Source organism: Gobio gobio (assembly GCF_949357685.1).
Source record: "Gobio gobio genome assembly, chromosome: 13".
Classification (NCBI taxonomy): domain Eukaryota; kingdom Metazoa; phylum Chordata; class Actinopteri; order Cypriniformes; family Gobionidae; genus Gobio; species Gobio gobio.
In genome coordinates, this window is record NC_137106.1 from 37,672,058 (window position 1) to 37,687,927 (window position 15,870).

Sequence of the window (15,870 nt, forward strand, 5' to 3'; positions counted from 1 at the left end):
GTTAATTAACTACTCAGAGCGGCACAGTAAACCTAGCAAATATATGAAAATCATATATTATAGTCTATTTTAGATAAACCACAGCACAAAAATGCATAGAACTGTCAATGCAGAAAAGCTCGCAAATTGCTCATCCAATTAACGATGAAAATAATGAACTACACCTTATAAATTTGTGGCCTCTAGGACAGATTAACGAAGAAAAAGGTTTAGCAATTAAGATCAGGAGAGTTATGGGATAAGCTTAACCATGTAAGATAATAAAACCTACTTAGACTAAAGACTTTACAAGCACTCTATCAGCAGGCCAACCTAAAGATAATACCACAGAAAAAGAGCAAGCCAAATTCCAAAAGCCAGGATTTTGAGAATTAATCAATTATTTGATAAAAATCATCAATCAATTAATGCTGAATTAATTTTGAGTTTGCTTTAGTCTTCTCTTCTTAATTCATATCTCAATCCTTCTATCTAGCAGAATATTTTAAGTCTTTTAACAGCCACTGTTGCTTTTATAATTTTGAAGACTCAATATTTACAATGTGTAAATCTGACAGGTCATAGCTGCACTTGAACCAGATTGAAAGCATATGTTCGAAATGGAATCATAGCGCACTACATAGTATGCACTGTATGCCTGATATTTTTAATCTGTGTATTCCATGCTGTCACATTCAGTTTTGGTTTCAGTTTGATTTTGATGGTCTCTTAGTTTGGATTTAATTATTACGTTTCCTGCTGGTTTCCTTTGTTCTAGGCTGTGTTCGAAATCCCCCCCTATATCCAACTATTCCCTACATTACTCCACTAATATAGTTCACTTGAAGGAGTGAATGAAAACGAGTGAGTGAATTAGGACACTGAGTGCGCCGGAAGGGATGCTGCTTTTGCGTAGTTTGTGCTTGCTGTTTAATAATCATCCGCCATGGAGACTAGCATGTATAAAACTTAAAGGAACACTCAACTTTTTTTAAAATAGGCTCATTTTCTAACTCCCCTAGAGTTAAACAATTGAGTTTTACCGTTTTAGAATCCATTCAGCTGATCTCCGGGTCTGGAGGTAGCACTTATAGCGTAGCTTAGCATAGATCATTGAATCTTATTAGACCGCTCACAAAAATGAAAAAAAAAAAACTAAAAGTGTTCCTATAATTAAGGACCCAGGTCATCCAGGTACTCGTAGACCGTGCACAGTGTACTGTATATAATGAATGCTGTTTTTATGCCAATTTATACTGTATACTGAAAGGAGCTTTGGTAACACTTTATTTAAAGCCTTTATATATAATGTATTATAAAAGTATTTTTTATATATTTCATTTTTAATATATTAATTATGCCTTGTAATGCACCTTATAATGCATTGTATGGTCTCATGAATAATTGTACACAGTTATAATACATTATAACACTTATCTATTCATTGTTCCACCTTTAGATCGTATAATGCATTAAAACGCATGACAAAACTATTTCAGTTGTAACAAGGAATCTGCAAATATTATAATGCATTTTAACTTTGGTTACAATTATTTATGAAATATATATTGCACTATAACCTACATTATGAATACTTTTATAATGCATTATAAAGGCTTTAAGTAAAATGTTATCAGAGTTTTTTTTAAAGAGGTAATTCACCATTAGCAAAATGGGCTTTCAATAGAACTTGGCTGCATATGCAGTAGAAAGGTGAAAAAACTACAGAAATCGATGCTACTTGACTTGAGAAAACCTTTTTGCCAAATATAGGAAAACTTCAACCGCCATAATGCACTGGGTATGTTGCCATCCAAGGCCACTCCCACCAGTCTGCTCCTATTGGATACACAGGAGCAGAGTCAAATACCACCTTGCTTTAGTAGGAAATACTTCTTTGCAAACTTTTAGTCATAAAAGTGTCGACTTGTGTTGTTCCAGAGTGCAAGAATTCAAAGAGTGAATGTTTAGCAGTTTACAATGACGAATCCAGTGGCTAAAGGCTATAAAGAATATTAAATATGTAGAGAATACCGCAACAGAAAACCTAAAAACCTGTGTTTGTAGCAAAAATGTCAAACTGGTTGACTACGAACACAGTGTTTTAGGGTAAACACCATAGTGTAAAAACTGAAAAACACTGTCACGTACAAGAAAGCTGTTGCCAAAGTGTTCCATTTGTACCATAACGCTGTTTAAAGAGCAGACAAAGTATAACAATTTCACAATTTTCAGTGATAAAACTACCCTTACAATAACTGTTCTGTTAATAACCCTCTTCCGATCCGACTGTCCATGGGCGGAGATACATTAATGCGGAAGTATTATCTGTAGTTTTCAAGAAAGCACTGGAGCTGTCAAAAGACTGGTAAAATATGGTAAAACACCTATTTTTTAACAGAATCCCTCTGGTTCATTTTCCATACAAGACATGGTAGGTCAAATCGAGTGCATTGCATTGTGGGATACATTACTCCTTGTAGCGTGATCTGGTTGTATACTGCACATGTTGGGCCCTCACATACTGTGGACTGTATATAAGCCGCATATTTTATTTCCAAATCTATGGTAGTCTGTCATCCTGGTCACAGCCCAAATTATTCCCGATCTCTGACAGACAAAAAGTTAAACTGCTGCAAACCGTTACAGTCAACAGTTCAGTACACATTTTGAAGGCACCTGTGTGGTTTAGATTCCTCATACAAGGACAGCAAGAAACAATTCTGATGATTTGTGTGGATTTTTGAACCACCGGTGAACAGAAGCTGCCTGTTGTGCAGCCGTGTCTGGTTTGATTGAAGCCTGCTAGCACTCGAGATGAAGCTCAGCTAGACAGGACCGCAAGAGTTCTGAAGGTCACTTTCTCACTGTCTGACCTCGCCGATCTGTCTGTTTATTGGAAGGCCCTGGCTCGAGCCAACCGGAGCGGGGAACACGCTAGCATTCCAATGAGAACATCTCTCCGGCGCTTAAAATATGCAGTGATGAACGCCGCAAATTAAACAGCAGCTAACAAAACCGCAGGAGTTTATCTAACACTAATTTGTCCAGATCCTCTTTCGCACCGATGAACGAAAAGAGATGGGAGAGTGAAAATCTCAAGTGCACTCACCTGTGAAAGCCCCAGGTATATGGACACCGTCTCTGAGATGTACAAAAACCTCCCCTCCTTGTTTAGTGCAAATACAAATCCATCCAGGGACTGTGGAGGAAACAGAAAAAGAGAAAAGAGAAGAAACAAGTCAGGCGAGAGTCTCACAGATAGCTTATTTCTCACAGCACAGAGAGAGAAGCCATCAAGCCCAGAATTGCAAACAGAACCGCATCCCATGTGGAAACGACTGACAGATCATTAAAGAGCAACAATTACAATGTCAATTAACAGCTCCGGATCAGAGACGCCTCAACTCTAAGGGATGGTGTGAGCAATACATAAATATTAGGCAAAAAAACGGCTCATTCGTATGTTTTGTTTTGTTTTTATGTCAAATCAGATTTGTTTTTCTGTATTTCCAGATTCGTTTGAGTTGGTTAACTCAATCATGTAGTGATCCATCAAAAAGTTTCATAATTGATGAACTTTACACCGTTATAGAACTGGCCCATTCTTGAGGTAGACCTCACTTTACCTTAAAGGGTTACTTCAGCGATTAGCATTAAGCTTTGTATCAGTAGAAACCCGGTAGTATATTCGAATTATTGTACTTACCCCCCTCATGTCCCCCTGAGACGAGAGAATTAGGCATTTTATTTCTGGAAAAAAATCCTCTGATGACGTCATCTTGCGACATCAGAGGATTTTTTGGCCAGAGGCTAGAGACTACAGCCAGTAGAAGGAGCTGTTCCGCATGTTATCAACCCGCCCACAGGGGTGGGATCTCACTCACAGAATGTAAATGCGCACGGCCGCTCGGCTCGGCTTGGGCATTAATAACGGAGAAGTGCGGAGCAAGAGTGTTTCAACTTTTCAATTAATGAAAAGTTAAAGGGTTAGTTCACCCAAATATGAAAATTCTGTCATTAATTACTTACCCTCATGTCGTTCGACACCCGTAAGACCTCCGTTCATCTTCGGAACAGAAATGAAGATATTTTAGTTGAAATCTGATTGCTCTGAAAAGCCTCCATTGGCACAATGGCACTTTACACTCTCAAGACCCTTAAAAGGTATTAAAGACGTCGTTACAAAGTCCATCTCACTACAGTGGTTCTAAAATAACTTTATGAATCGGCGAGAATAGTTTTTGTGCGCAAAAAAACCCTAAATAACGACTTACATATCATGATTCGGATCGCGTGTCAAACCGCCAAACTGCTGAAATTTGGCGATTCAAACTGCTGATTCGACTCGCTGATTCATAACGCTTCGAAGCTTCATGATGCCTTGTTTTGAAATCGTCATCACTATGTAAGTCGTTATTTAGGGTTTTTTTGGGCACAAAAACTATTCTCGCCGATTCATAAAGTTATTTTAGAACCACTGTAGTGAGATTGACTTTGTAACGACGTCTTTAGTACCTTTTATGGGTCTTGAGAGTGTAAAGTGCCATTGTGTCAATGGAGGCCTTTCAGAGCCATCAGATTTCAACTAAAATATCTTCATTTCTGTTCCGAAGATGAACGGAGGTCTTACGGGTGTCGAACGACATGAGGGTAAGTAATTAATGACAGAATTTTCATTTTTGGGTGAACTAACCCTTTAAGCTTCCATAGGCATGATGTGAAAACGCGCCAGACTGGACACGCGCCATAAATGACTGTCGCGCCTACCAAAGCTCTGCGCTCTCGTGATTAATGAAATCTGACTCCTGCTGCATTTGTGTCATGACTTTCGTTCGGCTCACTCACACTTTATTGAAAAGACACGTTCAGTTTTTAATTGTAGTATCTATTCTCTAACTGAACGAAATTATTATATTACAATGAAAATCAAAACGACGGTGGGGGCGGTGTCATGGTGGGCAAGTGATAACCAGTGGCCGTGGCTTTGGGAGTGGCCTCGTAGGGCAGCGAAGCAAGTGCATTCTGGGAGTTGTTGTCTTTCATCCACATGAGATCTTTTCTCAGTCTAGAAGGCACCAAATTCAAAAATAATTTCACATTTCTACTATATAAATTACCCATTTAAATACACATTCCTCTTCCCAGCGCTGAAGTACCCCTTTAAGTCCCTACATTCTTCCTTGACATTTGATTAAATAGTAATTAGTGCAGCTCTATCCTGTTAACATGGGAGTAAGTGTGAAACGGAGAATGTGTGAAACTGACGTAAAGGTGACTTGACACTTCCGAATAATCACTGTTTGTTTAGATCGCGACAAACAGTTATGCTACACAGTATATTAGGATGTGCTACCAATGCTATATAAAAAAGGTAAAGTCTGCATGTTAATGATATTCATTAGCACATTTTATTGATCTGCAATTGATTTATTGTCAACAATTAATCTGTGCACGGCTCATTTTTTAAATGTATTTTTTTGACCATTTTTAATCAAAACATCATAACTTGATCTTCTTGTGAAACGACTTCTCACTGGTGACGTTTGCAGGACTCCTCCAAATTATTTAGTGAGTTTAAACCCTACCCCTTTCTCACAATCCACTACAAGCTCTCATTCAGATTTGCCTCCATCCAATAAAGTTCCCATCCTACATTTAATTCTTTATCGATAATCTATCTGCGTTTCAGCGTTATGTTGGCAATCAGCACTGTGATTGACAAATGAAATCTTTAGATTCTGCTGTGGGCAGGATTTGTGCTCAAATAGTTTAAGGGGAAAAACAACATGCTGCATTGCTGTGCCAATTAGTGTACATATTGTATTCAACCAGCATGTTAACTAAAAATGGATTTAATTTCTCATTCAATTCTGGAGAGAACCTTTTTTTTCAATGCACAAAGTAGCAGGGTGAATAACAGAAACATTTTGCTGCACACACAAAAACATACGAAAGCTAAAGTGCTTGATTGTGAACAAAATCACCTCTGATTGGTCAATGACACACTGCAGCTGCAAAAATCACTTTTTATCTTGCATGGTGTGAGCTACAGGCACAGCTTGGCAAGCAGTTCTGTTTTCAGTGCCACCGCCGTTTTGCCGTCAGCTTCTGCTTTCTCACTGAAAATAACAACCCAACACTTACTGTAAAAAACATGCCTGTGATGATCTTTTTGCAAATGATATTATGTTCCTTCTTTCAAGTTGAAAGTTCCATGAAAGCACTAAAAGGTTAATGCTGTATTGTTTATGAAAATAACTTACCATCTACACTAAACCCTAACCATATAGCGTTAACAAAAGCAAATGTGAGATAAAAAGACATTTGCTGAAGCATTAAAATGCCATTTCATCTGTACCAGATGAGCTACCAAAGTAATTTGCTACATCAGAAAATCCATACATATGGAGCTGGTTATATGATGTAAATGTCAAACTGTAATACTTTAAAAATCATGCATTATGGTAAAAGTGTTTTGAGGTCATAACATAGTTTTGTGCAAGAAACCGCATGAAAATAAGTCTTTATTAAATCAATAGTATGCCCCTGTAATCATCGCGTGAAAGGGAACAAAGGTTGTTTGTGTTTTACGCATAGACCGTCAAAAAATATGGACGACTCGACTTCATTGGCTTCCGCTGAAGTAACTGAAGCCTGAAGACGGGGTCCCAAATCTTCGCAGTAGCGATCTCGGGACCAGAATCTGCGCAGTCTCGGGACCAGAATCTGCGCAGTAGCGATCTCGGGACCAGAATCTGCGCAGTAGCGATCTCGGGACCAGAATCTGCGCAGTAGAGAGCAGGAAGTAGAGGCGCGATTATCAAAAGCCCGCCCACACTCTCGCAGATGCAGAACAATTCATTATGTTGGTGTGAAATAAACAGTTATGGAAATGCAGAAATGAAAGCTAAAGCTCCAATCTCCTCCCGAAAATCCAGAAAAAAGTCAGTTAGTGCCTCAGTGACAACTTCACTCAGAGAAGCCGTCAATCTCAGCTGTCAATCATGACGTCACACCCCCTGTTTTGGCCCCACTTTATATTAGGTGGCCTTAACTACTATGTACTTACATCAAAAAATAAGTACAATGTACTTTCTGTGTTTATATTGTATTGAAAAACACTTTTGCTGATATTGAGGTGGGATATGAGTAGGGTTAGGGACAGGTGTGTTGGTAAGGGTAAGTTTAAGGGTAGGGTTAGGTGTAAGGGAAGGGTCAACAGTGTAATTACAAATGTAACTACAGAAATTAATTACAGATGTAATTACATACAGGTATATTTAAAAATGTAAGTACAATGTAAAGACATGTATGTACACAATAAGTGCATTGTATCAAATTATTAATCAAAATGTTAGTACATAGTAGTTAAGGCCACCTAATATAAAGTGGGTCCCCTGTTTTTATAGCATCAAATAACTAACTTAAACTAAACTTATTTAAAAAACGAACACTTGAAATGAAATCATCGTGATAAAAACTGCCTACAATGACAGAAACCAACTTTTGGAAAAAATTATTTGAAGTGTAATTTGATTGTTTCGTTTGTCTCGTGTCCATTAGAAAACAAGTAGGGGCGGGGGTTAGGCCCTATACTGGGACCAACCACCTGGGGGCGATCGAGGCGCAGAGGCTTCAGTTTCTGAGAGGAGTGCTACAGGCTTGGTTTCACGGTCACTAGTGTTCATTTCAGCTGGAAATGGCAGTGGATTGCATGTTTGGGTACGTTTTTGTAGTTTTGCCAAAATGTAGGTGTAGGTGTGTTTTAGCCTATATCTTGGAAAATGATAGGTACTAGTGTTAGTCACACACCAAGTAAAAAGCCTTTAGGTATAACGGACTACTTTTAGGACTAACTACTCAAAAAAATAACTTTACTGCAGTTTAGCTTCTTTAAGCAAGATACAGTTTCAAGTTATCTTCACTAAAACTGGTTTCTAGCATGCATCTGTGGTTTCTAAGGGTGTTCTGAATGGTTGCTTACGTGTCCAAGTCTCTACACTGTAAAACATATGTTTTGCTTTTAACTCTTTCCCAGCTATTGACGGACATTTTGAGAAGCTGCTCACTGCAGAGAAAATGGTTGGAGCTTATGTCTAGCTAGACCTCCAGCGAGGAGAAGCGAATGTAATTTGGGCCTAATGGGGGAAGCTAGAATTTCCAACCACACCCTAACCCAGTGGTTCTCAACCCTGTCCTGGGGTAGCTTGGTCCTACCAGACTCATGTACATTTAATTTGTCCAGAGAGTCTGGCCACTCTCCATTGACAAGCGTCAACTTTCTTGAAGGTGGGTACTCTGTTGAAGTTTATAACTGTTGGATCTGCCATAAACAATTGCTAACGCTTGGTCATGACGTATGTCATCTCAAACTAGCGCACAACATCAACGTCATCGTTCTCAACGTCGCCTGTTCGCTGATTGGACCGGTTAAAATTTGACTGGAGAAAACCAGAGATGGTTTATACGGTTTATACGGTATATACGGTTCGGGGGCGCTATTATGCATCTTTTGAAAGATTACTGAATTCGAAGAAGAAGCAGAAACAAGCGATATCTTGTGCAAGCAGAAGCATATGTAAAATAATGCTATCACCAATATTTAACAACATATAAATCAAAACTGCCTAATGTTACTGAATGAAATGTCGACCCAGGACGAGCTACAGCACTTTGCAAACATTAGGGGTGTTGATACACTCGATCTATTGATTCTATTGTACTGAATCCAATCCAGACGTAGACTTTGACAAAAACGCAGTTTTTGCTCAAAATGTTGCTTTTTTTATTAGACTTACCCACATTCAAATGTTTTTAAAGCAGATTGTCTGTTCTTTCTTTTGATATATTGCATGTTCACATATTCATATAACAAAATATTCTGTGAAGATGATCAAAAATGCTGCCGGTGACTGGCAACTTAAAAAAAAAAAAGTTACTTAATTTACTTTATCCAATTGATTAGTCCAATGTATTTTTTACAGTGTAGTTTGCGTTTCTAGTCTCTAGATATATGACTCATTTTCCTCAGTGGGATTTTTTTTGCCCGTTTTATCATTATAAGCACACCTGTCCTCAAAAAGCCGCAATTTTAGATATCAATCACATTTGAGCCATCATTCATGTCTGTAGTACAAACAATGTAAGATGAAGCCAGCATTTAATAAGCAACACAATGTTTAGCAAGCACCGTTAATGAGCAGCTCCTGATCACAGACGCCATGACCAATACATAAATATTCTGCAAAACAAAGCCTGATTCATATCAATAAAAGTCCCATACATAAGAAAAGAGCGGTCGTGTTGGGTTATTAGGGATTTCGTACTAAGGGAAGCAAATATCACCGCTGGAGGTGCTGCTGTTGGGTCTCCAACAGTCAACAATTAAGGCACTGAGGTCACATGGGTTAATTACATATTGTCCCCCACCGCCTCAGATAATCCGTAGGATGATGCACCCCGGGCGAGAAAATGGCAGAAAGGAAGGGAGAGGAAAAAAACAAGGTTTTGTGCACAATGTCACAGCTGATCTGATCACCTTTTTATGAAAATCAGGTTTACACAGACGGGGTGGGAAAGCATCCCTCTCTCGTTTATTTCGGAGTTTAAAGCAGCATCGGCAGCTGGCGAGAGAGCGTGCGGTCTCTACTCGCCGATAAAACAGAGCAGCCTCGGGCTATTTACAGCGTGCTGATATGCAGCTGACAACAGCACGTCCCACGGCGGCCCGCTAGCGCATCACTTCCTCCCTGAGCACGCATCTGCTGGAGGTGATGTGTTAGACTTGTGCTTTACATTACACTGCGCTAATGCTAATACTGCCCCATTATATGGCACTTTACATTTGAAATGCTAATATAGATGCGTTAACATAAATGCTACGCTAACACGGATGCTTATTTACCTTACTTGCAGCAACACAAAGCTTCAAGGGACTACATTCTACACATTTAGCATTTAATTTTTCCCCTGAAGTCCACTTATAATATCAGTCAAGGTTTCTTGCACTAAAGTGGTTGTAAATTAGCCTAAGCTGACCATGTTTTCGCCCTCGCTTTGACCCTCAGGGGCCAGAATGAGCTCTTATATTCCATCTGAGCTATTTTTTAATTGTTGTTCTATGTAAATATGCTCAAGACAAACATCTTTGTTCCACCTGTTATAACCTGCTATCTCTTTGCATGTGAAAACTACTGATATAGAGTTCATGTTGTTGCATTGTTATGTAAATATTCTTATGGTATTATGGTTGAGACGTCATCAACATGACACATTTTGAAAACAAAAGACACACTTAATATATATACTATTGTTCAAAAGTAATATTGTGAAAAACTATTACAGTTTAAAAGAACTATTTTGTATTTTAACATATTTAAAACATAATTTATTCCTGTGATGACAAAGTTGAATTTGCTGAAACTTCAATGTCAAATGATCCTTCAGAAATCCTTATAATATGCAAATTTGTTGCTCAAGAAGCATTTTTATTATCATTATCAATACTGAAAATAGTTGTTCTGCTAAATATATCCATCTGTCTGTCTGTCTGTCTGTCTGTCTGTCTGTCTGTCTGTCTGTCTGTCTGTCTGTCTGTCTGTCTGTCTGTCTGTCTGTCTGTCTATCTATCTATCTATCTATCTATCTATCTATCTATCCATCCATCCATCCATCCATCCATCCATCCATCCATCCATCCATCATCTCTCTGTCTGCCTGCCTATCCATCCATCCATCCATCCATCCATCCATCCATCTCTATCTCGCTGTCTGTCTGCCTGCCTTTCCATCCATCCATCCATCCATCCATCCATCCATCCATCCATCCATCCATCCATCCATCCATCCATCCATCCATCCATCCATCCATCCATCCATCCATCCATCCATCTATCTCTATCTCGCTGTCTGTCTGCCTGCCTTTCCATCCATCCATCCATCCATCCATCCATCCATCCATCCATCCATCCATCCAGCTATCCATCTATCACCCTCTCATCTTTCTATCTGCCTGCCTATGCATCCGTCCGCCTGCCTGCCCGTCCATCCATCCAGTTCTCCTACCCATCCATCCATCCATCCTACCCATCCATCCATCCATCCATCCATCCATCCATCCATCCATCCATCCATCCATCCATCCATCCATCCATCCATCCATCCAACCATCCATCTAGTTATCCTACCCATCCATCCATCCATCCTACCCATCCATCCATCCATCCATCCATCCATCCATCCATCCATCCAACCACCATCCATCTAGTTATCCTACCCATCCATCCATCCATCCTACCCATCCATCCATCCAACCATCCATCTAGTTATCCTACCCATCCATCCATCCATCCATCCAGCCATCCATCTAGTTGTCCTACCCATCCATCCATCCATCCAGTGTAAAAAGATAATGATATATTCGGTCCATTCTCTTGAATGGTGCATCATGTTTATAGAGCACAAATACTGGCCTTTCATTCTCCTCCGGCCCTGTCAGTTTATCTATACACATCGAGAGACCACCGTCTCCTCCCCAGTGGAGGGTCTCTCTTCAACTTCATGACCTGCGAGAGACTCCTCAGGCTCTGACACAGCCTCCTACGTCCCTGAAGACGCAGCCCTGGCTGTCAGGAAGGACCCACAGCAGTCACCTCCAGCCAGTCTGCAATCATCTCCTCCCTGTTCGTCCCTGCTCTTCCTTCAAACGCACGGCATCTGTGGGCCAGGTCTCTGAGGAACACTGCGCGTCTCCGCCTGGCTCCCCTCCATGATAAACGGCCTCTGTTTACAGGCTAACCACTGTGTAAAGTGCACAATAAATCACTAGCCAGACAAACTTCTGGGGGAGAAAAGTGTAACATTAAGATGGGCCTTTTTTGTCATTTATTTAAAGCAGTCATGCCTTGCAAGCAGCTTCTCTCTCTCTTGCTCTCTCTCTCTGTTGTCTAAAGTGCTGAGAGAAGGAAGAAAGCGTCTCACAGAAGGGAAATAAAACTCTGTAACGGTTTGGGATCTGCACACGTGACCTAAGGCAGCAAAAGCAATAGAATCTAGATTAAGATTAAATGTAGATGAAATTAAAACGTGTAATTCAAGCTTCTTGTAGTTTTAGTTATCCACAAATTGCATTAACAAGAGGCAATATTAATTCATCAACCTTCAATTTATTGGATTTTCATTTAAATGAAAAAGAAAATATATATATACATTTTCAAGCTTTTTTGGCTCAGTTTTTGTGAAAACAAAATCAAATTTGACCCTGTTTACTTTTTTTAATAAAAAGTAAATAACTTTCTGGGTTTATTGTAGACAATAATCCAAATATAATACAGTGTTCATCCAAATATAATACATTTTAGCCCAACGTTTTTTTATTCACTATCTTCAGAAATATGTCAAATCACAGAAATAATGTTGGCTTTGAATAATACATGTTCCTGGTCTTATTGTGCACATTATTCTGAAGGAAATTAACAGCTTTAAAATGTAAATCTTATATATTTTTCGGCCTCTGGAACAACTTTTTCTCTTTTGACGGAACCAAAGCCCAACACACAGAAAAATAATATTAACCAATTATGTTTTTCTTGTTGAATATCAAGAAATTTCACTCAGAAATATGTCAAATACCAGAAATAAAATGTTTTTCATGTTGACTTTAAATAATATGTACATGTTCCTGGCCTTATTGTGAATATTATTCTAAAGAAGAAAAAAAAAATGTATCTAATAATTTTGTTGCGTCACTCTGTTGCGTAACGAAATAATGCATTAATCAATTATGTCATAACTATTCAATAGCTATACTATCAAATCCTGATGGATAAAATAATCTCATCGTTTTTCACAGAAATGTCACATTACAGAAATTGCATGCATTGGCAATTCTGTTTTGTTCAGTTTTAAACTTTAAATAAATCTAGAAAGCAAATTGTTTCAAAAGTCAAATGATTCTTTGCTTCACTATAAGCAGTTGTTAAATGGTACATCTATAGAACACAATCCCTCAAACAAGAACATACCTGCCTTTCAGTGCTACAACAGTAAACATGGTCTGTAACTCAGTAGCCTTGTGTTTTCGCTAACAAAGGACAAATATACGTGAGCTGAAGGACACGCAGGCTGGTAAACATCAATCTAGTCGCTGCACCCTGGCCAGAGCCACCGTACGTCCGCATTAACACACACAGCGGACGCCAGGCGAAACCAGCCTCATTGACTATTAACATATCATTAACTATTAGGTCAGACAAAATGAAGAGGGAGAGAGAGGCAGAGAGGAGCGGGGCAGCTGGCGATGGGGGAGATGCCACATGTTCATCTCCCTCAATCTCATCCCTCCATCCCCTCCAAACTCCAACAGCCTCCATGATGAAGAACTACAACTGCAATTAAGACTTCTCACGGAGTCGGACCAAACCCGGGCATGTGGACTCGCTCTCACAGGTACTGAGCTACAGGAATCCTACATGGAATGTGAATTAAGACTTAAAGGTGCAGTGTGTAATATTTCTGAGGATCTATTGACAGAAATGCAATACAATATACATAACTATGTTTTCAGTGGAGTATAAAGACCTTACATGATGAACCGTTATGTTTGTATTACCTTAGAATGAGCCATTTCTATCTACATACACCATGGGTCCCCTTACAGTGAAATCATCATTTGCACCGTCATGTTTCTACAGTAGCCCTAAAGGGACAAACTGCTCTACAGAGCACTAGTCACTCTCTGCTCTCTCCGATTGTCTTGTGTCGGCCCCCATAGCTCCTCTATGTGCTTTAAAAGGGAGGGGTGAGCGGTGGACAGATGCAATTCACAACCTCACCACTAGATGCCGCTAAAATTCACACACTGCACCTTTAAACCCCTCCACAATACAGTAAGTCAAAACAAAAAGTTGGAGGACATGGCCTTGTACACACAGTTTTAATTAGACATATTACATTTATATAACGTATAAAAATGCCATTAAGTCAGAGCTCTTTTTTTTAACCTGTTGCCAAATAAACGCTAAAAATAAGTCGTAAATAAAAAAATAAAAAAAGCCAAAAATATTTGGTTTGACTGATATTTTTTAACTGATATTAACTGACTAAATTAACAGCCTTTAAAGTGAGAAATGTACAGTAGACCAAAACAGATAAAAATAAATTTGCAACCATTTAGATCACAGTTAAATATAATGGGATCAATTAAAACTATTACTAGCGTATAAATTATTATTTTACTATTAAAATATAAAATATTAAAATTTTCTTAAAAAGAATATTACATATAATATTATAAAATAATATTAATAATATATTAAAATAATTAATATTTACATGATTTACATTTTATATTATAACTAAATACATACATTCACGCACACACACGGAAAAATGATATGGTCAATAAGTCATGGCAACATGTTTCACATTACTTTAACTTTAACTTTAAATTTTAAAAAGTTAAACAAGATTCAACTCGTGATTCAAGTCAGTTTAATATAATTTAAGTTGAAATTACTTATACAGCCAAGTTGATTGCACTTAAAAATTTAAGGCAGCAACTGAACTTTTATATATATATATATTTATTTATTTATTTAGTTCTGCCAATCAATTATCAGACACATAAACAAAAATATAACTTCAATAATCCCATCAGTATTGGTCAAAAATGCCAATATTTGTCAATCAATATTGAAAAGGTTACAACAGCACAAATTAGGCTGCTTGAGCACTATCTGTTCCAGACTGATATTTGGGTAATATACTGACAAAACATTAGTGCTATCAATTATTATGCTCAAAATAAGCATAAGCATTATCTTCAAACTGTTGTCGACCCAAAACTTATGATCATTAAAAAACAGATGCAACTGACACAAATTTCAACCTAGAGAGGCTGATAATGACAGACAGCGTGAGCGAGACTCAGACAGAAAGAAAGAGCCAAAGTGTCTTCATATGTGTGTGTGTGAGAGACAGACAGATGAGAGGTGTTAAAAGAGATCTTATCAGAACTTCTAAATTGCCACGGGAGCCGTGAGAGATCTTTTTCACTGAAGTCAATTTTGAGGCTGACAAGCCATGTAGAAATGTGCAAATATGGATGCGCGGTATTGATTTCTTTATTGAAGGCACGAGCACGGGAGATGCTCAGATCACTCATTCTACCTCTCGCCGAGACCTCTTTCAAATCTGAGCGTAGTTAGATTGCTCATTTCATATGGGGGCTTAGCGTTGAGGGGAGAGGGGGGTCTGTGGAGGTACTCGACATGGCATATTTATTGGCCTGCTTCACTCCAAATGACCTACTACAAGCATCCATTTAAAAAAGGTGTGAGAGTATCCGATCCTGCTGCTTGGTTCTCACTCAACCTTTTAGCATATCCTCAGTTCTCAGACAAAATATATCAGGATCTACACTATCGGAATTGGGAACATTTTAACTGTTCTTGTACCGGTTATGGAAAATTGCTAGCCTGACATCGTCATACTCAATTCTAGTCAGAATATGAGTCTGATACTGCTCCGTTGGGCTGTGATTATGGGGCGTGTTTCAACCGAACCAGGAAAGACCTCAATTGGATAGACCTACAACCAATCAGAGCAACGGAGCGACGCATAACGTTAGTTGTCAAATGTCAACAGAACTCAACTGCACTGTGTTGCCATGTCCGCGGGTTGAAGCGACCCCAATTATGTGATATATACAGAACCAGGAATGCGAATTTTAGCTGCCAGCCCTGCCAAAATAACACACATTTTACCCCCCAAATGCCTTTTTTCCCGGAGAACCCCCCCCCAGGAAAGCTATTGGGCTTGTTTTTGGCTAGTTTTGAGGAACGTTAGCAATTGGGCGGGTTTTGTTGTAAAAACTTGGCAACCCTGTCT

The 15,870-nt window shown here is 38.8% G+C and overlaps 1 protein-coding gene across 1 annotated transcript in view; it reads right to left on the bottom strand.

The window, feature by feature from the left end:
• Positions 1–15,870, bottom strand: part of npas3 (neuronal PAS domain protein 3) — a 408,670-nt gene that overhangs the window by 129,081 nt on the left and 263,719 nt on the right. The window contains exon 5 of the mRNA XM_079832348.1: positions 3,092–3,181. Coding sequence (XP_079688474.1) covers positions 3,092–3,181 — 90 coding nt within the window. The remainder of the gene's footprint in view (positions 1–3,091; positions 3,182–15,870) is intronic.